The sequence below is a fragment of the Rhododendron vialii genome, chromosome 10a (assembly GCF_030253575.1).
Source record: "Rhododendron vialii isolate Sample 1 chromosome 10a, ASM3025357v1".
In the NCBI taxonomy this organism is placed as follows: Eukaryota; Viridiplantae; Streptophyta; class Magnoliopsida; order Ericales; family Ericaceae; genus Rhododendron; species Rhododendron vialii.
In genome coordinates this window covers 1,571,610-1,599,437 of record NC_080566.1, presented here as the reverse complement: position 1 = coordinate 1,599,437, position 27,828 = coordinate 1,571,610, and the positions used below count along the sequence as shown (strand labels likewise).

Sequence of the window (27,828 nt, the reverse complement as noted above, 5' to 3'; positions counted from 1 at the left end):
ATTTTTGCATTCCTAACAAAAAAAATTCCACAATACACAATGCTCATTTGTCTAATCACAAATGAGTTCCTATAACACACCCGACCGTACCAAATTGTATTCAAATGTGAGGTGTTTTTGAGTTATTGAGTTTTGATTATCGATAAAAGTTGTTAAGTTTGGTTATGAAATGTGTGGAATTTGGTTATTTGGTAAAAAACTTGTAACTTTGTTTATTACAACGTGGAGTATTTTTTGAATATTGTTGTTAAGTTTGCTTATCCACGCCCATTTACTTATCACAATATGGATGCTCTAAAGGTTCTTATTTTAAATAATACTTATTTTTATTTTACGGGACATATCATTCTCTCACAATACAACACTTTTAATTCAAAAAGTAAGTACTACTTATATTTTGCTTAGTGGAACACATCAGTTATCCTCACATCCCAAATACCCGCGACAATGAGCATGCAATTTTTGTTTTTGTTTTCCATTAGCAATCGCAGCACAAATCGTGTTGGGGTTTTGGGTCGTTTTGAGCTCACGCATTAGTAACGTCTTCAATTAAGCAGCTCGTTCGGCGGCTCTCTCTCCCACTCGAAAAGTCATCCCGCGAAAAATGCAAACTCGTTAGGAAATCAAGAATTTCTCAAACAAAAATGCTCACTCGTAAAGTCATTCGTGAACAAAATTACAACCACAACAACAACAGAACAAAATAGGACAAAACGATTTCGACGATTTTGGGTCCAAATCTAGACAAAACGATTTCAGACGATGGCCAACGCGTGGCAAATTCCTGTTGGTTCCCCAATTCCATCCAACTTAAATTCCACCCGACTTAAATCTCGCCACGTGGAGCAACACGGAATAAAAGACGCACCTGATCGCCGCCCTCGGCCCTCATTTTTGTTTCCTTAATAAATTCCCATGTTTTTTAATTCCTAAAAACTGTTTCTTCCTTCCTTCCTTCTTCGCCATTTTTAGAAACAGAAGAAAATTACCAAATTCTCTCTCTCAGCTCACAATAAAAAATTCCCTGAAGAATTCTCCTGAAAAATTATCAAATCCTCGCGAAGCAGTAGCAGCTCCGACAAGGTTCTTGGGAGGAGCAACCGACCGCCGGCGCGATCTCCGGGTAGGAGGCGAGGGATGTCGGCGCCGGACGCCGCCGGATTACTGGAAACCTCGAAGGAGCTCGATCGGCTGAGGAAAGAGCAAGAGGAAGTGCTACAGGAGATCAATAAGCTGCACAAGAAGCTCCAATCCAGTGAGTTCTCTTACAACTACCACCGTCATTTTCACTTCTTTATTTTCGTTTGTCAACATTTGGTTAAACTAGGTTTATCTCGTGTTATCTGTGGTTAGAGTTGTAAAATTTGTGAAATTAAGTCGATTGTATGTGTTCTAAACTGTGGTGGAAATGTAGGAGTACATGCTTTTATGATTAGTCCTAGTTTCTGAAAAAAAGACAACTTCGCCTTTTGTTTTGTCCGTACTTAGATTTTTTGTGCATTTGTTAGTTTTGCGTGAAGTTTTGGTGGATTATTGATTTGTTTCGACGAGAGGTATCAGATAAATAAAAACTTATGATTTTTACCCAAATATTGTGGAAATATCCAACAAAAAGTACAAAAATCTGGTCTTTTTGTACTTTTTCGTGGTACAAAAAGCTGGACTTTTGGGCTAGTGCTTACGGGGTCATTTAATGAAAGTGGGTTACAGGCCGGGCCTGAGGCAAATTTTAGAAAAATGGGGCCTTTATGCGTGTTATGAGCGAAGCGATATGAAGATACGAATTACAATTGCCGCTATCATTTTTGCTTTTGGATTATGTCTATCAAGATTTGATTAAACTAGGTTTATCTCATGTTATTTGTGGTTAAAGGTTGCAAATTTGTAAATTAACTTGATTGGATGTGTTTTAACTGTAGTGGAAATGTTGGAGTACATGCTCTTATGATTTTGCCATTAGTTTGGCTACTGCATAAATTTGTTACCAGGTCGTTTAATGACTATTCAGTGGAAAAAAAAGTTTAATGAATGCAGGTTATGGGGCCGGCCACATTTTAGGAGTCTAAGGGAATTTAGAAAAATGGGGCCTTTTATGCATGTCATGGTCACCCATGAACGAACTGATAGAAAGATTACCAAAGAAAAAAAGAAAAGAAATGATGAGAAGATAAGTTAACTTTAAAGAGCAAAATTTTTAGTATCCAGCAAATAAAATTATAAAGTTATTCATCATTACAAAAAATCAAAACAACTACTTAAAGATCACTCCTCTTTGCATTTTAAGAGGGAAAACTACTATATTTTGACAGAATTTTATAGACCTACATTTAATAATGTATCACAACTTTTGGGGGCCTCTCTTTTTATTAAGTTTTCGGGGCCTTGAGTTGTAAGCCTTGCTCGCCTTTGCTTAGGGCTGGCATTGGCGATTTAGTTGCATAACTTGCTAATTCTCTTGTTGAGCAATATGGATGGGTTGTGAATTGAGGTCATATTAGTTGGTTTAATCAGCATGGAGTTTGTGTTTTTACTTTCCTCGTTGGGTGTGGTGTTTTTTTGGAAATCCCGGTAGAAGTTTCTTTAGGTTTAATGAGGTCAATCTCTGATGAAATTGAAGTAAATAAGGCATAAGATTGCTTCAGTGCGCCTTGCCCAGGGCTGTTACATTGTGATTTGTTGAGTTTACTTTGGTCTATCAAAATTGGTGTCTTGTTTCGGAAAGCATTAAAATTTTTAAAAACATTCAAAGAAAAAGAAATGCAACTCAGGCGATTGTTGCAGATTTTATCTGAGAGTTCACATGGCCCTGCGCCACACAGGGTGGGGATTGAGGTGGAGAAGAGTTTGAAATGCTGTGACAGTTATAAGTAAATTTTGCGGTGACAAAACTGTCTTGTATGCACAAAAAGTTTGTGTCAAGCAGAACCGACAAAACAGTTGGGTATTCCCAAAAATGCTTGAATAATTATTGGAGCCTCGTGCTGCTAAAGTGATCATTTAAGATCCCAAACCAAGGAATAAGACTAAAAGATATGAACCAGGAAATAAATCTTAACATTTCTTGCTGAGCCTATTATGGAAATAAACTTCATGGCGTATCATCTGCCTTCAATACACTGCAAACTTCTTGTCGTGCATTTCATGGTTTGTTTTGTTTTTGTGCCAACATCCCTTGGGCTTTTAATGGCTAGTGTAATGCCATTGAGTCACACAGCCTTTAGTTCATTTAGTCTTTCTTTCTGTCCACCCCTTGTTCCTATGATTCATGAACAAGTACTCGAATCAGGTAGAAAGATGTATTTGCCCTCAATTCATAAATTCAATAGAATCGCAAATTCACAATCGCAAAATATGGTGTATAGGAATATACCCGGCATGGAAAGATGCTTGTCATCGAATCTCCTAAATATCTTTGTTTCAAATGCGGAATGGATATGGCCTATCTCGAGTTGAAGTGAGAGAAAGACTTTTGGGGAGTTTAATGGAGGTCAAATATGTAAAAGGAAAAAGTCACAAGACTTGGAAGCATTAGGCATGCCATGTAGATCTCATAGACTACTCCACAAAATCTAGATTTAAGTATGTAACTAGGCACGTTTTGGAAGCTATCCATAAAAGCTACACGCTTCTCTTTGTTAGGGGATACACCTGTTATAGGGTTTGTAAGAATGAAGATGCTGGCGTAAAAGTCCGTATTAGTCTGAGCTGCCCACGTGGTGCACAAGCAGAGTTGTAGCATGAGTAGCATACAAGCAAGGTTCACTGTAGAGAAGATGATATTCGTCGTTTAGAGTTTGTTGCAAGATCTTTTAGTATTGTTATTATTGTAGTGGCAGTGTGGCACATGAGGAATCTCGAGTTTAAGAGTGCACAATTTTCTGAAGTTTGCAGGTTACGTTAATTGAAGATGTTTTTATACGTGCTGCATGTTGAATTACGTATGATGAGACTTATTTCGTACAATAACTCTCACAGAAAATTTGTTGTTTCGACTACGAGGAGGAAGTTATTTCGCGTGAAGTGTCTAAAGACTCTAAACTTTGCAAATTTTATTTTATCATCTAAACTTTGCAAAATAACCTTGATTTATTTTGCAAGTTGAATAAACCAGGATATTACGAATCACAACGTGTCACTAAGTAAGAAATCACATACTTCAAAGCTAGATCATGTATTTCAGATGACAAAACCTTGTGGCATGGGACTAGTCCTTATTTTGCATGTAATAGCCAAAGTAAAAGCACTTGGAAGAAATGACATAGCCATGTTTGAAATACAAAACACTAAACACACTGTCATTGAACAACATCACACCAAACGTAATTCTTTTCTGTCATTAAACACCATCGTTATAGCTAGAACGTGTTGATACTCCTTTATTTTCCGGGGTAGGGGTAGATCTTTCATCACTGTTATTTTAGAGTTTCCTGGAGTGATGAGATTTTAGTCTGTTTGTCTGATTTCCTTTATGGTAATTGTTCTTGTGGATGAGTTTCTATTTTCCTGGGCTTGTTTGGTGGATTATTTGTTTAGTAAATATAGAGTTTAGTAGGTTACATGCGCTGCGTGACAAGATTTACTGGCCTACAGACATGTAATGACTTCATCGTACCATGTAGTCTTTTTACTTTGGGTTCAAATGTGTTGGGCTGCACAATCTCCCCCATAGCTGAAAAGAAAAACTGATGAATGCAAGACCCTATCCTAGGCCTCTGGTACCACCACACAGTTATTGAGACCTAAGCTGGCTGGCACCTCAAACTTTGTTGTATATCTCTATCTTGTTACTTGGGTATAATCCAAATTCCAACACAGTTTTTTGCTTGCTGATGCAGCTCCTGAGGTGGTTGAGAAGCCTGGTGATAATTCCTTGTCGAGGCTTAAGATGTTATATACATCAGCCAAAGAACTCGCAGAAAGTGAAATAAAGTATGCCCATTTGTATCTGTGACAAAATTAATGATTTTGACTTTCTATTTCCGTTTTTAATTTGCAACTTTAAATTGCATTTCATATGGTAACCTAGTTTGAAGTAAGCTAAAATGGGGTCTTAACTCTAATCTATCCATTATCTCTGTATCCTGTACTCCTGTTAACTCATCATGCCAGTTGCTTTGGTTGGTTGCAGCTTTTCAACTCATTTATTACAACAACTTGATGTTTTGATGTCTCCTGGACCTCCAGGGCAACAACGAAGGAGGATAGGTGTGTGCACAAACATAGCTAAAGAATTCTTTCTTATAAAAAACTGGCTACAAGCTTTTACATGTCATAATTTTTGTGATGAATGCACGTGTCATTGTTCGTAGCTCTTGGGAAGTTGGTATTCTCATAAATATCTGCTTCCCAACATATAGTTTCTCTGTCTTTGTGCCTTTGTTTCATGTAATTGTGTGGGCAGCATGCCCTTGGAAATTTCCGGATTTCCAAACGCGAGAGCCCGGAATCGAGGGAGCGCGTGTGCGAAAGCAAGCGCTTGTAAATACAGAGTTGCCACTCGGGTTTTGAAGGTCCGACACCCAAGGAACCGTATTTCGAAGCACCTACCGCACTGTTTTATTTGAAAAAGTTTAAGGAACCGGTCCGCGCTGTTTTATTTTTCCTTCTTCCTCCGTTCCTGCCTTTTCCTTTTCATCTCTTGTCAAATGGTATTGTAAGGGTCATAACACAGGAAGCAGTAAGCTTGACTTTTTTTTGATCTGGAGCAGAAAGCTGTGACGGCTCACAAGTCATCAGCTTATATACCATTTACACCATCTATTATTCTCTGATGTATTTTGGTAGTTTGGCGAATATTCATTGATAGGTAATGCATTGAACATGTCTTCTGAGTGCAGTTTTTGCACTAATTCTCATGTGCATCTGTTTTTTTTGGCAAGTGATTGGTTGTTAAATAAACGAAGAAACTAACAGGATTGAAGAAGGGCACAGGCTCCTGTACAAAGGAAAGCAAGCTAGACAAATCAATGGGAATAAGGATGCGTAAGAAAACAATGGGGTTTAGACCACTTATCAGAGATCAACAAATCGAGATTTGATGCCTAAGGAAATCATCACCTAACTTGAGATGTGTCTTACATCGCAGCTTACGGGAAAGTAGCATTATAAATTTCTGCTGCCAAAAGGGAGCGTGATTTCTACCTTTTAAGAGTGGATCAGTTCCGTGCATGCACAACGTTTTAAATTAGATGAAGCCAACAAAATTTGGATAACCAAGTAAAATCAGTCACAAAATGGAACATCTACCATTTGACTGCTTGCACATCTAGGCCATTGAGTGCCAAAAAAAAAAAAAAACTTTACTGGTCTCTGATTCCGATGCATAATTGGTGCTTCAACATAATCGATAATGCTCAATTGCTCTGATTAGTACTGTTTGTACTGTTAAATGGGGTACTATGAACTTGCAGAAGGTAATGAACAGAAAAAGAAGCGAATGAAGGCTGATTCTGATATGTCAAGACTCTCTCCATCAATGCGACACCAGGAGGCTCTCGCTAATCTCAAGGGTGAACAAGTAATAAGCCAGCTCTTAAGTGATACCTTTTTGGCCATTGTTCATCTGTGTAGTGCCTCCAATGATTTTCATGCTCTTGGTTGAACATACATCCAACTTTTTTCTCAAGTTGTTTGTAGGAAGTTCTGGTCTAGTCTTTTTGGCCAGATGCAGATAAATTTTCTATTTAACATTATTGTATTTTGCAGGTAGCAGCTAGGGTCACACAAGAAAATGCTGAGAAAGATGAGTGGGTCATTGTTAAAGTTATTCATTTTGATAGGGAAACTAAAGTGTAAGTTTTTTTTTTCCACTCAACAATAGATTGTGCTTTAAGTGCCCTCCACACATTTGCACCCCTCTTCTTTAATTTATTAGTTTTTCTTTTGGGACCACGAAATAATGGTACTTGTAACTATGAACTTGAAAATCCATGGAGCTTTAGCTTTCTACGCAGCTCTAATATTAGTTGAGGGACTACTGGTGCTTGTTAGAGCTATTGCAGTGAATTCGATCAATCCACAACGATTCGATTATTTTTTAAAGTGACTGATTTAGTTTTGTCTGCAGTAGTGCTGGGCCTGCTGGCATATTGAAAAATAAAGAAAAACAACTTGGAATCACATTGGTGACATCCCAGTGAAACAGTTTAGCATCTTGTTGAAGTCGTTATCTTCACTTTTAGTTGGTCTATAATACTGTCTTGAAATTAAGAGATCTGTTTAAGCTAGTTTAATCCACTGCTCCTGTTTCTTCTTTTGGCTTCTCAAGGACACACTTATCATCTTACCGATAGGGCATGGTATATCATCATGAGAAACAGCTGCACTAAAAATCTCTGCAAATGCTAAAACTATAGACCATTCAGATTGAGATGGACTAGTTGTAATCTATCCCCTACAGGTGGTGTGTATTTAATAGTCTGAGTTTGTACTATTGCTATACGTGCTTCCTTTCAGTCTTTAGGTCATGTACTCGTCTAGTACATTATTAGGACACAGGATAAATGGAAAATAGAGGCCTTGGTTCTTTGTGAACTTGAGCATGGTTGGATCAATTTTGTTTCTCTCTCAGTAATTCTTCAGAAAATGGACGTTGGAAAATATACATTATGTTTATTCTTTGCAACTTTCCTCTTATGACTGGTTTCCAGAACACAGCACCCATCTTTATTTTATCTTACAATTACAAAATACTAAAGCCTTGTACGACATATTTCCCTGTGCAGAATTGAAGTGCTAGACGAGGAACCTGGTGATGATGAAGAGGGTGGCGGCCAGAGGTACCTCCTCAATTCTGTATATTGACGTCTCCACATTTAATAATTGTTTATGAACTTTTGCATGCGAAGGTATATATTCTCTGTTGTATGTTTTTATTATTTTGGCTTTGAAACTGCATTTAGTTTGCTTGAATTTATGAAGTCATTCAAATCATATTTTCTTTACCACTATCTGGTAATATTGAAGCTACTTCTACTTTTGGATGTGTTGGGGCGGTTTTGTCGTTGTGGAATTTCTATTGTGTATGTAAGGAAATGGGTACCAGTACCACACTGCCCCTAGCTGCTGTAGTTCAAGTAGATTGTGGATGTGTTTACATGCTCCTCTATCTCCAACTTTGGTACTCGCCACTCGGATATCTTTGCTATAACAACCAATTAACATAACATCTATGTGCCTCTTAAACTTATGGTGTATTAGTAGCACCTAAGTCAACTTTGATTTAATCTGAACTGTCCCATAGAAAAGGGTCGTCCTTAGTGATACTGTCACATCCGGGTTCAAATCCCATTAGAATTTGTAGCTGTCTTTATGGTGAAAACTTTATCTCCTGCATATATTAATCTTTTCGGCATATATGAGGCTACTTTTGATTCAACTAGGTTCTTGAAAACATTACGTAAGTCATTGTAAAGCATGATACATGCGAGCAAACTAATGAAGTGTACTATTAGCGCAGTCAAGTCAAATTTTGTATCATGGGTTAATTGTCACTCTTTTACAGGCCTTAGCTGGGACTTGCCCGTTTCTTTTCCAGTGCCTTCTTGTGGAGAATCCAAAATTTCCTGCTAATTTTCCAGCATTAACCTTTTGGGATGTCTCAAATGTATTTATAGCTACTTGAACCTACTTATAAGGTGATTAAGTAATGAGATAAATGTCTAGCAGTCCTGCTTTATATTCTTAGACGAATACGCACTCATGCTCCTGCTGTTTTGGGATTCGGCAATCAAAATCATGCCAATTTATTGCAGTGATTTAGCTTTTTTATTGTTAATTTTATTATATGCATTCTAAGGCTACATTGGAATAAAGGATTCTTTCTAATATTGCTAATTCCAGAAAGTACAAGCTGCCTATGTCGCGTATTATACCGTTTCCAAAGCGGAGTGATCCCACGAGTGCTCAAGATTTCGGTCTTGGGAAACAAGTTTTGGCACTATATCCGGGAACAACTGCATTGTATAGGGCAACTGTTGCCCAGCAACGCAAGGTAACCGGTTCATCCATGTGTGTTATATCCAGGTTGTTGTGCTTAGGTTTTGTATAAATTCTCCAGCTTCTTGAATAAGCTACTTGTTTTTTAGCTACCAATGTACTTGAACTTGGTGTTGCAAATCCGAAACTGACTATCTGCGTTTTGCATGTCTTTCCAATGGTATCCGTTGTTTTGCAAATTTCCAGAGGAAGACCGATGAGTAAGTAGCTTTCCTTTGTTTCTATCTGAATAGGAATGTGTTTTTACTTTCATGCAGCATTTGGACCTAGTAGAAATGCCATATGACGTGACTATATACATTTAACAAGGAGCCCCTTCTGTCACGCGGAATTGTTTAGACGGTTCATAATCACACTTGATTTCGCAAATGATGAATAACAACCAGCACTATCTTAAATGCTTTGAAAAACAAATAAGCTCCTTCCAACCCTTTGGATGGAGGTTAGTGAAATGATTTCCTTTTCGTTTCCAAATGCATGTTCATTTTCTGGGATTGAACCACCGTTGTACTTTCTTCTTTGTTGTCTATAATGCTTTCTTCTTTATTGTCTATACTGCCTTCCATTATGACTGTCATCGCCGTTTACCTACTGTTGTGGCAGTTATGTATTGGAATTTGACGACGATGAGGAGGAAGATGGATCGTTGCCTCAAAGGCTTGTCCCTTTCCACAGGGTAGTTGGTCTTCCGGAAGGACACAAGCAGTGAAAAAGATGCTGTTCATCTGTGTTTGTACAGTATTGTCCTCGTGGCATTGTGCATTTAGACATATTTAGGTGGCCTTGTGTCCTTATTCCAGGGAGCTAGGGTAACGCGACCACTACCTCAGCTCTTGTTGTACCACAGTCGATTGTTGTTCTATTGTCTCACTGCTACTTGTTGTACCACTGTTGATTGTTGTTCTATTGACTCCCTGCTACTAAGTTTTGTTGTAATATTTGTATCCACATGATTGTTTATTGTGTTTAAAGATGGATTGTCCATTTTCAACTTCATACTTGCCCTTCTTTTTATCAATAAAATTGCAAAATCATGTGGATGTCGTTATTGCTAGTGAATCAAATCTTTTTTTTTTTTTTTTTTTGGCACGGATGAACTTTTCGGGAGTGACACAACTATACAAGATGAACAGTTTGAACCGTGAGCTTAAGCCCAACCCTCTAAGAATGAGTTTCAATATTAAGCATTCGATGGAATCTCAACTACATGGTACTTGAACATACTTGAGAGCTACTTAATGGTAATTTAAAAATCAGATTCCTGGTGCTTGAATTTTATTTTTATTTTTCCTCTTTTTGATCATTCACATTGGTTCGTTGTCAGGCTCAGTTTGTTCGCATGTATATTGTATTAAAGGAACCCGAACTAAAACTCGTCAGTCTTGTCAAATTAAAAACCAAACCCGAACCCCTTATTAAAGATTGGGTAAAAATCGTCCCAATCGATGCGGATCAATACGGATGAGATTGCTAATATGCTTTCGGCTCAACTTGCTTCCCTAAAATGGACTGATTGTCCACCTTGATAATAAAAGCAGTTGGTTCATATTTTAAAGCTCATTGAGAGCATCAATTTTGACGCAAAAGAGCAGCTAGAGAAAGGAGAAGAATATGGAGAAGAGAAAAAACCGGGTGAAGGATGTCAAGAAACAGCAGAAAGGTCCGTAACTGATGGATACCAACATAAGTTCACAAAAGAAATCTCACAATATACTACTAAGTGAAGCATTCGATTACAAAGGTGAAGAAAGTCATAACTGGTGAATCTTCTCAATCCAAAGACCTCATCACCACCAAGTTAAGAGGAAGAATAAGAGTTGGACTCCATGAATGTAGTCGTAGAGCTCGTCGTCCTCCTCCTCGAAGCGATCAAGGTGGTCTTTGTGGGTTCTCAGAAAACAAAACAAAATGAGCAAATAAAATGAAAATTCAGAAACAAGCCGGTGTAAAAAACTTCATTTTACCTGAAGAATAATCTAATTATTCTTTTATTACTGGGAAAGGAGAGTGGAGAGAGATGTACCTGATGTTGTCGGAGAGAGAGAGAGAGAGAGAGAGAGAGAGAACCAGGCGGTTGAGGGACGGCGGCCGGAGACCAAAACGAACGGCGGTGGCCGGTGGGAAGCCAGAACACGATCTCTATTTACGTCGAGGGGCGCTACGTCGTTTCATTCTTACGTCCCCTGTTTATAAACGCGAGTTTGCTTTGGAATTGATTCAATGTAGTCAAGCCCATTATTAAAAATGCAAAAACTTCATTTTACTTCTCGATGAGATATTGATTCGTCTCCAATTAGACTGAATTTCGCTAGGTTTAATGTTCTTGATGGTTTCTACAGTATGAACTGTTTTGATCTGTGAAATAAACCTGATAATAAGTTCATATTTGATAACTAAAGTGGCATGACTGTGTTTTGTTTGATTCGATGTAGCCAAGACCATTATTATAAAACCAAAAACTTCATTTTACTTCTCGATGAGATTTCTATTCATATCCGATTCGAGTGAATTTTCTCAAGGTTATTGTTGATGTTGATTTGTAGAGTATGAACGATTTCGATATGTCAAAGAAATCTGATCTGAGTTCATATTTGATAATTAATGTGGCATTACAGTGTTAAACACACTTCGCAGGGCGAACCTGGGAAGTCTGAATCGCACTTTGGAAACGCGCCTATTCTTTGGCATATAACAACTTCTCACTTAGTCGAGCTTCGAATCGGAAGGATTTTGCATTTTCAACATCAATGGAGGTTCCTCATCCTCTCTCCTCTTCACTTCTCCCACCTCCACCCATCATCCCTCCTCCTCCTCTCTCTCGCCTACTCCACGCCTCTCTCTCTCTCTCCTCCTGCTCCCACACTCACTTCAGAGCCCGACCCATGTCTTCTTTCCCCCACAAAACCCTTTCTGTCCATTCCATTTACGGCTTGCTCTTCTGAGATCGCCATTATGACTGTTGGTGAAGAGTCTTCAAGATGGAGAAACCCTCCATTCACCAGATTCTCCGTAAAGTTTCCATCTTTTCCAACATATACAACTAACATTTGCGTACATTTGCGTGTATAGAGAGTTAATTTTTTGAATTTTTGCTGGTACTTCTTGTGGGTATGGTGAGTTTATTTCAGGAAAGATAGAATTCCCTTTCTCAATAGTAAAAGAGGTGGCAGTAAGAAGGTTAAATTACCATAACGCAATGCTCTTTTCGTCGATGGAATTTGGAAAAAGGTTAGAAAGCATGTTTTGCATTTTACTTCGCTCAGAAAACAAAAAACTAAAAAGAGGTTTGATTGAATGCTTGTGAGGGAATTACAAATATTTAGAGAAACAGAGAGATTCTTGATTTATTCTGGCACATGCAACAATTAATACCCACTCTATGTCTTTTGCTTCATTTGTTGAGCCATGAGAGGACATTTGCTTTGGGTGAATTTTGTTCTTTTCTGAACTTAGGCTCCGTTCCAGTAAGGTTGTTATTTTTTAAGTACTTGTTTTCCGCTTTACAAAACAGGTTATTCTCTCACAATATATCACTTCTAGTTAAAAGATAACTGTCGGTTTTTGTTTTGGTTTTGGTTTTAGTTTTAAGTTTCGGTTCTGGTATTACCAATACCCGAAACTGAACAGCACCGCGCCATCACGGGTGGTCCAATCCGAATAGTCAGATACGTAGCTGTCATCAAGTCTTGATCTGCTGGGGCAAAACATTCAAATGGTGTCGTCCAAAAGATAACCTTATCAAACCCATGCTTATTGAAAACAGGTGCTTTACAATATGCACAACTAAATGCTTTTTAAATCCTACTCGTATTGTTGTAACATGTACCCTTGCTCAAGTGATATTGCTTACTATATTATGCAATTACTCAGACGTGCTTATAGTATGCCTGAGTAATTGGATTTGGCGGGTCCGAAAATGAACCGTTGAGAATTTGATTAGCAACCCAGAAGTTTGCAGCTTCGGAGTAGTGAACACCATCCCAGCTGATGACTGTTGATGGATCTTCGCAAGAACCGCCAAATACTTCAGCCCCGTTTATGTTCACCTTACTGCCACACCCGACGCTGATACCATTCCCGTAATGCCCGCAGCAGATGTTGAACGGGTCCAAAAATCCTGAAATTTATCAAAAACAATTCGAGTTCAACGAAGGATCTTGACCCTTGTCTGTTAAACACCTCAGCAATGTTTGAATTAAGGACAGCGAGCTGACCAGCTTGTTGCTTCTAGTTTTGAATCTAAAACACAACTGGGGATGATGTGAATTTGTAGTTGGTATGGTTTCAAGGGATCACCTTGATTCTTTGCGTCGTTGATTAGTCGATACTTTGCAGCGTACATATCGACATATGTTAGTGCAGCTTGAGGGAGATCTGCCCTTAGTTGAGTCACTGCATCCTTGAGCTGTTTATTGAACTCTACAGCAGCAGCATTCCAACCCTTGATGCAGCCGTGCTCATCGAGATATCCAGGCTTTGGATTTTGGATATTCACTGTGGCTAAAGGCAAACAACCGATCGGGCCTGTGTTATGTATCCAGAATGCTCTTGCTCCTTCTTGATACAGTTGCTGTCAATTAAGAGCAATATCACATACAACAGGTGTTGTGAAACTATTTTCAGTTTTTTCCCATCAAAGATTTGGACTTACTTGGACTGCTGCAGAAAACTTGTTCACTATGTCTGGTATTTCAGCTCGAAATTGTTCATCGTTCATATTCCTAAAACCCACCACGAGATCATTCTGTCCGATATCAATTGTGTAAAGAGCCTTTGAGAAGTCCTCGGGTATGGGGAGATTGCTTCTCTGGGATATTTCAGTATCGGCTGAAAATCGTTTCATTAATTACACCATAGCATTATTAGATCAAAATATGCAGTTTTTGTTTCCGATAGTTTTTTTTGCATTACCTTTGTTGTAGAGATAGTTTGTTCGTGCTTTAAACTGGATGTATTGCTCGACCTGGATATCGAGAGGAAACGGGCTTATACCATTCTTAAACCACGACTCGTCTTGCCGCCTGATGGTTGCCCCTGCTGTTGCAAAGTTTGCACCTTGTTGGAAATTGGTTCCAACAGAATCCAGGTATGCACTTAGGTACGGTAAATTCAGGCGCTCAGCTGCATACCGATAATTCTGTCAGATATATGGTTTTCTTTGATTTTTCTCAACTCTAGTAGGGCGTGCTTGCAAGAACTTTTAGAACTTATAAAGCTGATTGAAATTTGATGCTTTTAAAAATTAGTTTTCAGAATCCTGTTTTCGGTCTAAAGCAAAAACAGAAGCTCTGCCAAACACACTCCACGGTTCCGAGTCACCTGAATCTAAAACCGGCACTCGAATAGCTATTGCAAACAAGCACTTGATCTGCTATAGAAAAAATCAGGCCCCCAACACACGCGCTCGCACACACAGACAAAGGCTATATTTTTCAAGTAGAAAAACTCTAGCTAGTAGTACATGTTTCTTACCAATGAAGTCGATGATAAGGCGTCCGTCACTAGCCCTACCAGCCGGTTTATGGAAGAAAGTTTCACCAAATGGATCTGTCTTTGGAAAAAATGCTGCTGATATACCCCCAGTGTCTGAGTTGGAGTCTCCAAAGTTGTAGATAGCCGGAACACCACTTATTGCCGTGGCCATGACTTCCTCACTTCCCACTCTCAACACCGATGAAACCAACAAACTCAAAGTTACTACGACTCTTAAAACCTCCATTCTACTAGAACTGTTATCAGAAACTCACCTCTACAGGCTCCACTACTTATTTATAGACACACCGACGCATGCTAGTCAGGAGGTCTGTCGTAATCTCAACTAAGATGCTTTGTTAAGTTTAAGGAATATGTTAACGTAGGTATTACTTAGAGGACAAGTGAAACATGAATCTTTGTTTTTCAGATGAGTGAAACATTAAACATGGACTTGAGAGGTTTGTATGATTCACATGTTTCTTGGTTGAATGAGCATCTGGCGAAAGAAACAACTATTCTATTATTCTTTGAAGCTACTACCATAAAACAACAATCGTCCTTTGAAGTTGTAAAGGATACTTAATTACTTAACACATGAATCAAGTGAGATGACATGGACACATTAGAAAAGAAAATGAGCCCACTTGGCCCAACTTTGTATAAATAAATAAATAAAAGTCATTGAATATTGGCTTTTGGTGGTTCCCCTGCTGGTAGGGTTTTTTTTTTTTCTAGCAATAGTTTTCTTTTTCCATCGACGTATACGATGAGAAGGGTTTCGTGCGTTTATTGCAATGTATGGATTGTGGAGGGAAGATATACAAGAGAAAAGATTGGAAAATAAAATGAAGCGAAAGACCAGATTTTTTTGATTTGTTTTTTATTGATTTTAGGAAAATGATACATATATGAATATATACTTGGCCAAAAAAAATAAAACAAGGTATTACAGATACCAACCACATAGTTTTTTTTTTGTCCTAGGTGGTACTGGGCTTGTGCCCTTTAATTGGCAGGAATAGGAGATGTGGTTCTGGGTAATTGGCAAAAATTGGTAATCTGTAACCTCCCCTTATCCCTGTTATGTTAATAACACTAGTCCAACACCTTTCTTAATGTTAGGCTAGTTCTTTGGAGTAGATGGTCGGTTCGGAACCGACCTTTACCATACTCTTGCTTGCCATTTCACCATTGTGTTGAATACAAACGCATTTAGTTTTTCCAGTTACAACTTACAATAAGTGCAGGAAATCCTTCATTGAAAACCACAATTAAACAGGGATATTTGCTTTATGGCGATCAAGTGTAGAACCACCATTTCAGAAAAAAACATTTTATTTGAAACATTGGCAAGGAGTTTCAGGACAGGATATTGGTTTACCTGTTTTCATCGTGTCCTTTCTTGTCCGATCGATACTAATGGAAAATTGTAAAGAGAGTTTCACATACACATGGTTCTCTCCAATGGAAAAATCCTACTACCAAAAAGGTTGGAACAACCAAATTTCCCCCAATGAGATTTTATTGATACTTGATACTCTTCCATACTCTGCTACGATTACAGGCTTGGGTTCTTGTGACAGGCATGGGTGATGGGAATAGGAGGTTCGGACAAAGAGCCGTTGAGTATGCGATCAGCGACCCAGTGATTTGCAGCCTCAGAGTAGTGAACTCCATCCCAGCTAATGAATGTTGAAGGAGTTGCACATGAAGCACCATAATATTGGGTCCCGTTGATGCTTGCCTTCTGCCCGCACCACACATGGTCATAGTTCTCGTGATGCCCACAGCAGACCTTTCGTGGGTCTGTAAATCCTGTTTACCATGACCAGCAATATGTCAAACTAGAATCATGGCTTTGAGTTTATTTCTGGGTGGCATTACCGTTTTCGTTTTATGTTTCTCGGAGATATGAAAAACTTGCTTACGAAGCTGTTTTAGAAAATATTTCCTGAAATAAACCCAATTTCAAGAAGCCCCAAAATCAAATTGATGTATCGAATATGTCATAATTGATTCCAGACAAATTGAAAACTCATACAAAATGATGAGATTTTCCATGTTTTGCCGCAGTACTCCCTTAGCGCCACCATGGCATTTGCAAGTGGTGATCCCGACCGATGAGGTGACGAAATGGTGGACCCAACTTTGTCTCACAAATGAACGGTCAAGGTGGGTCTGGTCGGCTCCACTCAACCTTTAACTAGTGTTATTACGATATTAGCGTGCTTAAAGGGAGGAAGCACTAAATCACTATATACTACTACGCTTTCACCGTTTCCATCTCCAACACAAGAAGAAAACATAGTACGAAATGGAGCCTCCAACATTGGCCTTATGGACGAAGCTCTCTTTCCCGAAGGTCATGCTTGAAACCAGCTGCAAAGCGTTCCCGTCCCTTTGCTAGATTCCATGTCATTTTGTATCGAATTATTGATAGTGATTGGTAAATGAGAATTCAACGGGATGAGTGTTTGTTGTTACCTTGATTCTTGGTGTTGCTAATCAATCCATACTTTGCAGTATAAACATCAACGTATGTCAAGGCAGCAAGGGGTAGCTCTGCCCTTAGCTTGTTGACTCTGTCCTTAAGCAGTCTGTTGAACTCCACAGCCATGTCATTCTGGCCCTTAATGCACCCATACTGGTCCAGAAACCCGGGCTGTGGATTGAGGATATAGAAGGTAGCCACTGGCAAGCACCCGATGGGCCCTGTGTTGTGTATCCAGAATGCCCTTGCCCCTTTTTCATACAAATGCTGTCACAAACAAACATGTATTTGGTATATTTCATTCAATCAAGCAGGCAAATATGATGAATGTTACATGAACTCGTCAAAAGGGCTCAAGTACCCAGCGGATGTCTGACACTTGGCACTTGGCACCTGGACACGGTGTGGGGTGTGTCCACTTATTTTTATCGGGCACTTGTTATAATTTGACGTTACTATTGTAGTTTGGTACATACATTCTCCTATATATAAAAGTGCTATGATGAGTAAAAATGTCTTTCCTGACACTATGCTAAACACCATTTTTTGCCGCATGCCCTTCATTTAGAGTTCTGATGCATCCCCCTAGATATACACCCGTACCAGTTTCTATTCTATGTTGTAACGATGCATGACGCAAACAAGACATCTATTATGAGAGTTGCCACGCTGTTTGATTCAGTGGTAAGTAGTTCAGATTGAGTGCAAGTACTAACATACTTGGACTGCTGAGGCAAACTGGTTGATGATGTCCGGCATTGCGGCTCGGAGTTGTTCATCACTCAGCTTTCGAAAACCAATAGAAAGATCATTCTGCCCTATATCAAATGTGTAGAGAGCCTTAGAAAACTCCTCTTGCTTTGGCAGTTTGTCTCTATCAGAGTTGCCTGAAAATTATAAAAAAACAATGGATTCAACTAGGGTGTAGCTAAATCTTGTGTTTCTAAGTATAGATGAGGGACAGTGCCATGCACACGCATGACAAAGATATGTTCAGAGCCATTCAATGTGTGGGTCTCACGTGCACTCTTGGCCGCGAGGAATTGCTCCTGGCCGCCAAGAATTGCTTTTGGCCTTGGCCGTGAAGAATTGCTCCTGGCCGTGAAGGAAATAGAAACGTGATTGGACCCGTTCGATGTATGTTGGTACAACACGATGCACGTGAGACCCACACATTGAACGGCTTCCAACATATTTGTTTCCTAATATCTCTGTGCCAAACATTGAGGGTAGATTAAGAAACGACCACCTTGGCTGTAGAGATCGCCGGTTCTGGATTTGAACTGATCGAAGTGCACAATCTGGATATCGAGAGAGAAAGGGCTAATGCCATACTCAAAGATGGTCTCATTCTGGCGCCTGATGGTGGAACCTCCTGTGGCAAAATTTGCACCATGCTTGAAGTTGGTTCCAATTGAATTGAGGTATGCACTCAAATATGGCAGTCTCAAGTGCTCAGCTGCAAACCCAATAAGACCCATTAGCCTTAACATTCCTAGTAACAATTTACCTGCAAGACTAGTGATACACAAATTCAAGAATTATACAGAATTTCTGTGCAAAACAATGAGGCTGCTGCATTGGGACTTACTTATTATTTAAACTTAAAACGAAGTGTCCATAGAAATTAGGTACAAGAATGTCACTGTCACATCATCCGGTAGATTATTTCGCATGAGAGTTTTACAAGAAGAAAAGTATTTTCCATGCTGCAAGAAAAGAAAGTTACACACAAATGTACATACACAATGGATGTAGTACCTATGAAGTCTACGACAAGACGTCCGTCGCAATCTCTTCCGGCGGGTTTTCGGAAGTAATTCTCGCCGTAAGGTGCCGGGATGGGCTCAAATGCTGCTGAGATACCGCCGGTGTCTGAATTGGAGTCGCCGAAGTTGTAAATTGCTGGAAACTCGCACGGCGGCAGATCCATCACCTCCACTCCTCCAATAGTCACCACCAACACCACCACCACCACCATGCCCACCACCACAATCTTGGGAGAACCCATTTTCCTTTTGCAGAGTTAATGATATCAACCTAGTCACTCACTCATACACACACATACATTCATTCATATATGTATACAGATTGATAGGTCGGTCAGATATTCAGTTTCCTGAATATAGAAAGAAGATTGGGGAGAGGAAGATATTTGAGGTAAACTAACTAGAAAAGGGTGCAAAAGGGACAAAGGAAAAGAAGAAAAATCTATGACAATCATGTGCTGTGCTGCACTAGACTGCTTCACCTTTCCACAATTAGGAGAGTGGCCTTTTTTGTTGCTACATAGGGACCGACGGTCCCTATGCCGAAATCGCACCGACAGCTGCGTTGGGCCATTTTCAGCCACCGGACGGCAAATTCGAGCCGTCTAAAAATCTTAAAAATAAAAAAAAACGAGAGAGCCCACGCTGAAATAAAGGCATTCGATGTGTGTAAGGTGCTTGATTGGTGGCTGGAGATGACCCGGTGCAACTGTCGGTGCGATTTCGATACGGGAACCTTCGGTCCCTATAACTTTATTAGGTTTTCTACTTTTATGATTTAGAGAGACTGTTTTTTTGGTTTGCTTTTCTTTGATGCCTTTTTCGTACAGTTTGATGTGATCCAGCCCACAAACATTTGTTGGTTTTAGGATAACCACCGAAACCACCCTCAAGGTTTCTGAAAACTATAGATTGCCCTCTCACGTTTGGAAAATTTCAAAAAATACTCCATATCTCGTTATAAATTACTCCCTTGTCGTGGTGTAGCCGCTAAGAAACTTGACGGAATCTATCTGAACAATGCTGATACTGGCAAATTATGCACTGCTCGTAAGGAGAACAAGAAGGGAAGAGAAGTGGAGGTTGGTCTCTGTGAAAAACAATCGAACATAAATCAATGGTTCTTTCTTTTATCCTCCAGTTCCCATAACCCATGCTATAAACATGTATCCATGCAGTCGATCGCAGCAATCTGTAAAAAAATTGTGTTTTTTGGGGCGTAAAATCGGAGAAACTAGTTGTTCCTGAGGAATTTGAATCAAACCTTAAAAGGTTCATCACTGAGCAGCAATCATGGAAAGAAGGTTCAGTTTGGTTCTTGTGACACTTCTCCTATGTAAATCTGGATGAGATTGCATCCCATAGCAATTTCCAAATCTGAGCATATAAGTTTGAGCTTACTTAATTGTCCTTATTGTATGAACACTACATCACTTCCTTCAACTGTGTTATCATATTGCATTCATGTTCAATGCACGTGGATTCCACACGATGCATGTAAGATCCACACACGTCATTCTATATAGGTTCCGTGTTATCCCCTTTTCTTCACAGAACCAATAAAACGATGATACGTAAGCTTTTAATCCTTAAATAGCACTTTGAGATTACAATCCAATTAACCAGAATTTTAAGCCGAGTTACTTGTTCACAACACCAAAGGCTCCAAAAAATATTCACATTATAAAACTCTTTCTCCCAAGGATGATGCTTTATTTAGACCCTCAACAAAAATGAATTACTCAGCTTCCCTTTGCTATTAAATGGAGGAAAAGAAAAAAAAAATTAATTTCATGTGTCGTCACAATTGGCAACAGAACTATTATCCGTTCCGAAGTAGCGATCTCCGAACTCCCCCATGCCCGGAATCACATGCAAGTCCTTGTTCAGTGAAGTGTCAATCTCCGATGTCACGATTTTTAGCTTTGGGAATTTTTTACAAACAGCATGGATTCCTTCAGGGGCCTGCGTAGTAATTCACAATTTGACAACTTTGTTATAGAAAAAGATATAATACGGGTTGTCTAGGACTTCAAAATATCTGGAGAAATTACTTACAGCTATGAGGTTAAGAAAGATGATGCTAGATTCTGCTACACCCTTACTCAACAGCAGAGAAATAGCTTTGATTGCAGAATTTCCTGGTGACATATAATTTTTTAGGCAATGGTTATGTCCAAATGTATGCAACATACATATATTTTGATCATTGTGGCGAGTCATATTCGCTTGTACCTGAAGCTAGAACTGGGTCGAGCAGTAACACATGGCGGCTAGAAATGTCAGCTGGTAGCTTCTCGTATATTAACTACATCATTGTTACAGGAACAAAATCTGAGAGTGAGAGAGAGAGAGAGAGAGAGATTAACATTAACATTTTAGAAGGTTCCACGAACCTGCCGGCCATTGTCACCTTCTCCAAGGATGAGAATTTTGCCAATCTTGATTCCCTTACAACATGCTCTCAGTGCATTCTCCATGCTTTCCCCACTAGTCTCAGGAAACTTGAGCTGTTAGTTCACTTATTTGAGGTTTTCCCATAACTGTTACAATGACAATAGATACCACAATAGCTGAAACGACGAAACTATTACCATTTGTGCCAGATCAGAAGGTTTCAACTCTTGGGATGAGGCAATTTTCACACAAAATAAATCTTTCATTAAAGATGCATTCCACATTTCTTTGTTATTTTTACTTTATTGATCGAATAAAGGTATATAACCTTGGATGCAAGTTCTTAATGCTAACAACTCACTAGATTACAGGAGACAAAAATACCTTCTAATGACTGATACCCCACACAACCTTTTGCAGAAAATAACTCCAGTATATACTGATCCTGCAAATAGTCAGAGGGAAATGAGTTATTTTACCAATAAAACCACCTCCTTCGAAGAATTTGCATTACAAATTTATACAAGATGGCAAATCTCAGGGAAATAGTTGGTTAGGTATCTGGTATTCCTAAATATTTTTGAACTTTTGAATGAGTAAATAAATTATGCAAAGGTACCTGTTGGAGTAATGACTTGTTGTTCAGTAAAAGGAAGGTGGCCTAGACCATTTTCCACAAGCTGAAACATCAATTTACAACCACATTATACAACATCATGCCCTGGAGGTGAATTGAATAATTAGTCAATGGGATATTATTACTGCAGTTTTGATACCAAACGAATAAGTCTGTCTGCATAGAAAACAAAATCATGTTTTGTTGTTCTGACATCACGTATAAGAGTGTGCATCCCTTGTAGCTGCAGCAAAGGTGAAACAAACATCAATCAAGTTTCCAGTTTTTCTTTCTTCCTACAAGAATTCAGAACATATAATTTCAAAGTTGAAATCAAAGTTGTTACCTGATATGTTGCATGTACAACAAAAACATTTGGGTATATTTTACAAAGATCATGTTGTCCAAGCTTTGTCTGTATATGTTGTACTATCAGGTCGATTGCAACATCGTTATCTGCACCTCGAGGGATGATGACATCTGCGTGTTTCTTTGACGGGAGTATAAATTCATCGAAACTAGGCTTAACGAATTGAGTGTACTGCAAATCAGATTTTGTTGGTTGGTGAGGAGAAATGAGTGCTCGTTGTAGCACTTCAAATATGACAATTTCGAAGAGAGAATGGAGCTACAAATATCAACATTCAAGCAGTAATATCTCATTCAGTATCTTGCAATATTTTCTACATGCATAAGCCTGTAAACTGAGTTGTTCGTAACTTGTAAATTGGCATCCACCACCTGATTAGCATTAAAAGGCCCTTGCGCGCCTAACTTCAATTTATACATTACTACTAAATGTTAATTTTCTAGACACCGAGGAACAAAAGTCATGTATTGAAAAAGAGAAAGAAAAGGATATTTGACAAAGCAGTTTTAAGCACCATGAGAATTCGTTGTTAAAGACGTAAATCTTTTGGCTAGCATGAAGCTGGATGTCTACATATTATGGGTAATGTGTCTTTTTAATCTTCCATGACATTGTCATTTTACACAAGATTGCTCAAATTGAAGCAACCGCAACATGCATTAGACTTCCCACTTGAAGGCATGACTAGAATTCAGTCTTTAATAGGACCAAATGGAGAGAGCATGCTTCATCAATGACGTGACAAAAAAGGACTACAAAGTAGTCAAATATGTTTGGTCATTAAACTATTAGAGGAGTACACTGACTTGATCAAGCACATTTTCAATGTTCCTTCCCCTCTCAACTGTGTCACGTTGTATCCTCCTCGCAAGCCGCACATCAGAATCTGCACTGATGAAATGGTAATGGGGGTTATTGCCTAAGAGACCACGACATGAAAAATTATTAATTCAAGCTTGAAAATCAGAACCACAAGCAAAATCTAATCCAGCTTAAAAAGGTCAAAAAAGAACCTGTGTCAACAAAGATCTTCATGTTCATGAGATCACGGACACGCGGATCATGAAGAACCAAAATTCCTTCCAAAATGATGACGTCTGAGGGGTTAACCTACATTTGATTGTAATGACACCATTGGTTAGAGTCATATGTTCCCTTGAAGATTTATTGCTGACGTAGAAATGATGAGACGATTTAGCGACATAAAGCCAATTATAGGAATCAAGAGTATGGACTTGCATCACGTCTTATGAAGTAACTAGTATTAGCTTGTGGTTGTTTGCAACTCCAGTTCCATGTAATTTGATACTAAATTTTGTTCTTTTGCCTCCAAATCTATGGCTGAAGTACACTCTCGTAACATCTGTGCGATGGATATTGGGAAGCAAGAAATGTAACCTCACAAGATTACCAATGTAATTCCACAGATAAGGGAAATGCTTGGTTGGAAGTATGGCTATTAATGGTTCAAGTTATTATGCCTAAAAATCGTGTCTAGATATCAAAAATATAGATCTCTTTCAAATCTCTTACACTAAGGAGATTTGCCTATGAAAATGGAAGTTGGTACCTTTCGAGCTGGTTCTATGTGTTTATGACTCTTAACGTCATAGTTTGGAATTCTGACTGTCTGTCCACGTTTCAAGTTTTCCATGCATAAAAGGAGAAGTTCTGTATTGAAGGCATCTGCAAACATCCAGAATGTCAAGAGACACGACAAAGCAATGTACAGATGTCTAATAAACTCCAGGAGGCACATGAGTGATGAGACTATCTTTAGTTCTATGCAGATCATAAAGTTTTTGGCGTATGAACTAAAAACTTGCACATGATTCTTACCAGGATGGTCATAGTTGTACCCATGGACCTTTTCTAATTGCTCATCACTCAACAAGTGATAAAATGAATCCTGCAAGGATCACAATTTTATTTCCATCCACACAAGTTTGCGTCAGTGCACTCCAAGTATCCAACCAAAATGTGTAAGATGTAATATAAGAGTGAATAGTCATTTATATAAAGAGAAATATCACCCCAAATAAGGTACAGCCTATTCCTCCCTTCCCACAATTTGCTGAATAATGTAAAGTTTATGATGAATTTAAGAAGGAGCATTTATGCAAAGTTTTTGTTGAATTTTCTTAATAAACCCATTCTTACTCAAATAGAGGTGGAATTTCATATCTGGTTTAAATAGTAATTACAGCCAGAAGAGACCCAGGAAAGTACTTGACTGACAAGAACAACCCGTTGATCACGGAGCTGAGAAACGATCATATTGCAAACAGTTGTTTTTCCAGATGCAGTCCCGCCAGCAACACCTTAAGTTTAACAAACCACCCAAGTTCCCATATTAAGCCCAAGTGAAATGACAACGAAGGTAATGAAACAGCAAACTGAAACTAGTTTTTGGAACAATAACATAAAAACATCATGTACACAACAACTGCTCCAATTATTTGTTTTGCTACTGGATTTTTCTTCGTGTTTCATCCCTGTTATATTCTTTCCTACTTTGGCAATTGTCCACTGCATACTTGATTTTTGTAGGACATGTATATTCCAGATACTGATTAAGGTCTTTTTTTTGTAATTGATAGGCTCAAGGCTATTGCCCATATAAGAGATTCATCTCATTAAAGTTCGTTAAGTGTCCACTGCATACTTGATTTTTGTAGGACGTGTATATTCCAAATACTGATCAAGGTCTTTTTTTTGTAATTGATACAGCTCAAGGCTATTGCTCATATAAGAGATTCATCTCATTAAAGTGCGTTTCTGGAGTGTCTGATAGACAAGAACTATCAGCTAAGTGTTAGAAACATCAAATTCCACTTTTTCAAGAAGCTTCAATTTTCAACTCAAGCCTACACATTTGCTCCCCCCTAGACATCCATGGTACTTTGTACTGATCTCTAGAATGAGACATAGGGTTTGAGTTAGCCAATTAATCACCTTGGCGTGATCTGTACCAAGTACACTGCACACAACTGACAATGCCATCATTAAGAACGAGAAGCCATTGTTAAATAGCATATATTGGTAGGGTAGTCTAGTACTACCTTCAGTTTTTTTGATCAGTTTGGACTTCCCTACCCACTACAGAGACCATTAATCTCTTCCTCCCCAGTTAGTCATACAGTTCACCGTGTTAGCGTGTAAAATCAAAGTTCTTGTGAAGGAAGATAATTAAGAGAGGAAGACATGGAGGCGTGACATCTACAATATTCATACTTCTACGAATACAACCGAGTTATCTGTGTTCTAGTGCTTTTCTGAACAAAGCCACTTTACTTTACTTCATTCCTAGGCCTCTGAGCCTCTAACATATACACACTGAAATCATGGTCATTGGTCAATCACAACACTTTTTTCTAAACTCAACCTCATTCAAATGGTGAACGCTGAAAATCTACTATGCCTACGAATTTATGAAATCATATCAGGTAGTCCTCTCAGTCAATGCAGAAACTAATAATGACAAACAGGAGATGTAAGAGCGATAATGATATCTATTATGACGGTTTCATCACAATCCTAGAAAATGCACGCAAATGCATGTACTTACCTATTACAAATGGTTGATTATGTGAGAATCCTTCGGAGCCATTCTCAGATTTGATCGTGAAGTGATCTTTGATGGTATCAGTTAATGCAGTAAGCATCTCAGACTCCATCTGTGACACCAAGAAAAACTGAAGTTTGAAACGATGAAACAAGGCATTCCATTAGCATACAAGAAACTGTATGCCAAATGTACTCTCAATAGTTGATTCTACAAATACAATCAATGGCCTCATAATTCAAAATTCACCCAAAAAGTATCACGAAATTTTGGGAATGATGGATGAAGAACAAAAGAATTTAAAATCAGGGTTGATAAACGAACTAAACTGCTTGAGTTTTAGCTCGTGTTTACTTGTTAAAATCTCACTCGACATGGATTTTTACGTAAACAAACCAAGCTAGACCATTTTTGGAAGCTTGTTAAGCTTTCAAACAAAGCTCGAACAAGTTACTACTTGGTTTGTTTGACTTATGATGCATAACCAGACAAAAAAAAGGGAGCACAAGCAAGCACAAGAATCAAAGCACGCAAGGGCGTGTGAAGGTTGAAAAAGAAGTGAAAGAGGCATAGAGCACAGCTTCGATTCATTTATGTGATTATGGAATCCCAACTTAATGAAATAAAAAATTTAAGCTACTGAAGATCACCTTGGTTAAAACTCATTTCAGATCAGCTTACTTTGCAAAAAATTCAAGCTACTCAAGATCCCCTTGGTTAAAACTCATTTGAGATCAGCTTCCCTCATAAACAAACTAAGCTTGTACATATATCTTTGAAGCTTGTTAAGTTTTCAAATCAATGTTGAACAATTACTGCTGCTCGGCTCGGTTTGGTTGGCTTATTAGCCCTATTTACATTAATCAAATAGCAATAAACACACAGCCAAAAGAAAAATGTGATATCTAATTGATTTGATCCCGAATTCTGGAACCTTCTCAGACATCTTAGGAACTGAAATGTAACTATCAATTATTCTCATTCAATGAGCGATTGAGAAGCACATCTATCGTTTTATCAAGCTAAATACCCTACTCAGCTTCCATATACACATTCAAATTCAATTCAATAAACCGACATTCCTGATGCGTTCATCTATAAGACTCTAATCATAATTCATACATGCATTTGAACAGACAGGGTACACTAAGATCTTGTATTTTTACGTATAATTTAGTTTTCTTTTATACTAACTTAATTTTGCTTTGACATTCTCGGCACTAAATTAATCCAAAACGTAGCCAATGTGGAAGAAAATTCACTTTAATGTATATGAATAATTAGATAATATAGCTCAACAAAACAAAATAAATTAAGCCAATTAATTTTGAACCAAAAATATACGTTTGTTTCACATAGAGGTTTGTCTGCAAAGATTTTCTTCACGTTTTTGTCACCGCTGAACTAAAATTCTGAAGCCGCTCCTACGTACAGACTTACAGATATTCACAAGTTCAAAACGTTGAGAAGGATTACCAGATGATCAGTTGAGATAACTGGCATTGGAGCTCGGATCGAGGGTGATATGAAGAGAGAGAGAGAGAGAGAGAGAGAGAGAGAGAGAGAGAGAGGGCGGATCTTGATTCTGTTATTTACGCCTGATACGAGCGAAATGAGATTTGGAAGAGAAACGGAAAAAGCGGGAACACGCTTGGCATGTGTCATGTTGACACGTGTCTGATGATCATACGTCCACGAAGGGGCGGTGCGCGCGAAGTAGTTGTACATATAGATCGGGATATACGTAACCGCTTGCTACAGCCATCTGTTCGGTTTTTGTTGGGAGCAGTGTGTGAGCTGTGCATCAAGAGTAATTATTCAATGGTCTTTGTGGCTGTTAGGGCGGTAAACAAACCGAACAGTTCGCACGAGTTTGAATTCGAGTTTTCGGCTCGTTTAGTAAACAATCCAAGTGGAGCTCGGCTCATTCGACCAAAGTTCGGCTCATTAAAGGAGACTCAGCTCGATTAAAAAAGCTCTTTTAGTAAATGCTAAGCTCGGCTCGTTAAGGCTCGAGCCGAGCTCGAACTCAAGTTTTTGGCCTGTTTAGTAAACGAGCTCAAACACCGACACACTTATTCACTGCATATTTCTATGGGGCCCATACACATAAGACTAGGCCCCGCAGAAATTTGTGGTGCACCACTT

The 27,828-nt window shown here is 38.7% G+C and overlaps 4 protein-coding genes and 1 long non-coding RNA gene across 12 annotated transcripts; 2 read left to right on the top strand and 3 right to left on the bottom strand.

Annotated features, from left to right (window-relative positions):
- The first annotated feature begins 929 nt into the window (after window positions 1-929).
- On the top strand, window positions 930-9,993 carry LOC131304029 (SAGA-associated factor 29 homolog A). Of its 5 annotated transcripts, XM_058331124.1 has the most exons (9): window positions 944-1,255; window positions 4,836-4,929; window positions 5,129-5,205; window positions 6,411-6,517; window positions 6,706-6,791; window positions 7,725-7,778; window positions 8,842-8,992; window positions 9,184-9,197; window positions 9,601-9,993. In XM_058331124.1, the coding sequence occupies exons 1-9, from the start codon at window positions 1,138-1,140 to the stop codon at window positions 9,704-9,706; spliced, it is 807 nt and encodes a 268-aa protein (XP_058187107.1). In that variant the 5' UTR covers window positions 944-1,137; the 3' UTR covers window positions 9,707-9,993. The 5 variants fall into 5 exon arrangements, with proteins under 5 accessions (XP_058187108.1, XP_058187107.1, XP_058187110.1 ...); XM_058331125.1 differs by lacking the exon at window positions 9,184-9,197 and having other exon boundaries at window positions 930-1,255; window positions 8,842-9,011; XM_058331127.1 differs by lacking the exon at window positions 9,184-9,197.
- Window positions 9,994-11,651: 1,658 nt separating this feature from the next.
- LOC131303763 (uncharacterized) lies at window positions 11,652-13,870 on the top strand. The gene is made up of 3 exons (XR_009192182.1): window positions 11,652-12,225; window positions 12,333-12,760; window positions 12,868-13,870. It is a non-coding gene; the product is annotated as an uncharacterized LOC131303763 (long non-coding RNA).
- LOC131303762 (GDSL esterase/lipase At5g14450-like) lies at window positions 12,713-15,198 on the bottom strand. The gene is made up of 5 exons (XM_058330754.1): window positions 14,470-15,198; window positions 13,909-14,118; window positions 13,649-13,824; window positions 13,294-13,567; window positions 12,713-13,114 (listed from the first exon to the last, which is right to left on the bottom strand). Exons 1-5 carry the CDS (start codon window positions 14,714-14,716, stop codon window positions 12,864-12,866), a joined length of 1,158 nt encoding a protein of 385 aa, XP_058186737.1. The 5' UTR covers window positions 14,717-15,198; the 3' UTR covers window positions 12,713-12,863.
- Window positions 15,199-15,789: 591 nt separating this feature from the next.
- Window positions 15,790-19,217, bottom strand: LOC131303761 (GDSL esterase/lipase At5g14450-like). The gene is made up of 5 exons (XM_058330753.1): window positions 18,725-19,217; window positions 18,213-18,422; window positions 17,684-17,850; window positions 16,957-17,230; window positions 15,790-16,287 (listed from the first exon to the last, which is right to left on the bottom strand). The coding sequence occupies exons 1-5, from the start codon at window positions 18,972-18,974 to the stop codon at window positions 16,031-16,033; spliced, it is 1,158 nt and encodes a 385-aa protein (XP_058186736.1). The 5' UTR covers window positions 18,975-19,217; the 3' UTR covers window positions 15,790-16,030.
- A 731-nt stretch (window positions 19,218-19,948) lies between these two features.
- Window positions 19,949-27,406, bottom strand: LOC131303760 (uridine kinase-like protein 5). Of its 4 annotated transcripts, XM_058330752.1 has the most exons (16): window positions 27,157-27,406; window positions 26,331-26,530; window positions 25,684-25,792; window positions 24,345-24,436; window positions 23,955-24,024; window positions 23,686-23,801; window positions 23,129-23,225; window positions 22,922-23,034; window positions 22,092-22,286; window positions 21,906-21,989; window positions 21,749-21,809; window positions 21,514-21,574; window positions 21,129-21,222; window positions 20,968-21,040; window positions 20,791-20,873; window positions 19,949-20,697 (listed from the first exon to the last, which is right to left on the bottom strand). In XM_058330752.1, exons 3-16 carry the CDS (start codon window positions 25,790-25,792, stop codon window positions 20,524-20,526), a joined length of 1,422 nt encoding a protein of 473 aa, XP_058186735.1. In that variant the 5' UTR covers window positions 26,331-26,530; window positions 27,157-27,406; the 3' UTR covers window positions 19,949-20,523. The 4 variants fall into 4 exon arrangements, with proteins under 4 accessions (XP_058186735.1, XP_058186732.1, XP_058186733.1 ...); XM_058330749.1 differs by lacking the exon at window positions 26,331-26,530 and having other exon boundaries at window positions 25,684-25,810; XM_058330750.1 differs by lacking the exon at window positions 26,331-26,530.
- Between the last annotated feature and the right edge of the window lie 422 nt (window positions 27,407-27,828).

Excerpts from the sequence above, each read along its gene's own strand:
- LOC131304029 (XM_058331123.1), top strand. The coding sequence starts at position 1,138 with ATGTCGGCGCCGGACGCCGCCGGATTACTGGAAACCTCGAAGGAGCTC. Across the intron at positions 1,256-4,835 it reads GCACAAGAAGCTCCAATCCA|CTCCTGAGGTGGTTGAGAAG; the intron begins GTGAGTTCTCTT and ends TTGCTGATGCAG. Across the intron at positions 6,518-6,705 it reads CTAATCTCAAGGGTGAACAA|GTAGCAGCTAGGGTCACACA; the intron begins GTAATAAGCCAG and ends TGTATTTTGCAG.
- LOC131303760 (XM_058330749.1), bottom strand. The coding sequence starts at position 27,345 with ATGACACATGCCAAGCGTGTTCCCGCTTTTTCCGTTTCTCTTCCAAAT. Across the intron at positions 21,990-22,091 it reads TTGTACATGCAACATATCAG|CTACAAGGGATGCACACTCT; the intron begins GTAACAACTTTG and ends CCTTTGCTGCAG. Across the intron at positions 21,223-21,513 it reads GGGGTATCAGTCATTAGAAG|TGGGGAAAGCATGGAGAATG; the intron begins GTATTTTTGTCT and ends TCCTGAGACTAG.
- LOC131303761 (XM_058330753.1), bottom strand. The coding sequence starts at position 18,974 with ATGGGTTCTCCCAAGATTGTGGTGGTGGGCATGGTGGTGGTGGTGGTG. Across the intron at positions 18,423-18,724 it reads TCTTGTCGTAGACTTCATAG|CTGAGCACTTGAGACTGCCA; the intron begins GTACTACATCCA and ends TTGGGTTTGCAG. Across the intron at positions 17,231-17,683 it reads AGTTTGCCTCAGCAGTCCAA|CATTTGTATGAAAAAGGGGC; the intron begins GTATGTTAGTAC and ends TGTTTGTGACAG.
- LOC131303762 (XM_058330754.1), bottom strand. The coding sequence starts at position 14,716 with ATGGAGGTTTTAAGAGTCGTAGTAACTTTGAGTTTGTTGGTTTCATCG. Across the intron at positions 14,119-14,469 it reads CCTTATCATCGACTTCATTG|CTGAGCGCCTGAATTTACCG; the intron begins GTAAGAAACATG and ends ATCGGTATGCAG. Across the intron at positions 13,568-13,648 it reads AGTTTTCTGCAGCAGTCCAA|CAACTGTATCAAGAAGGAGC; the intron begins GTAAGTCCAAAT and ends CTTAATTGACAG.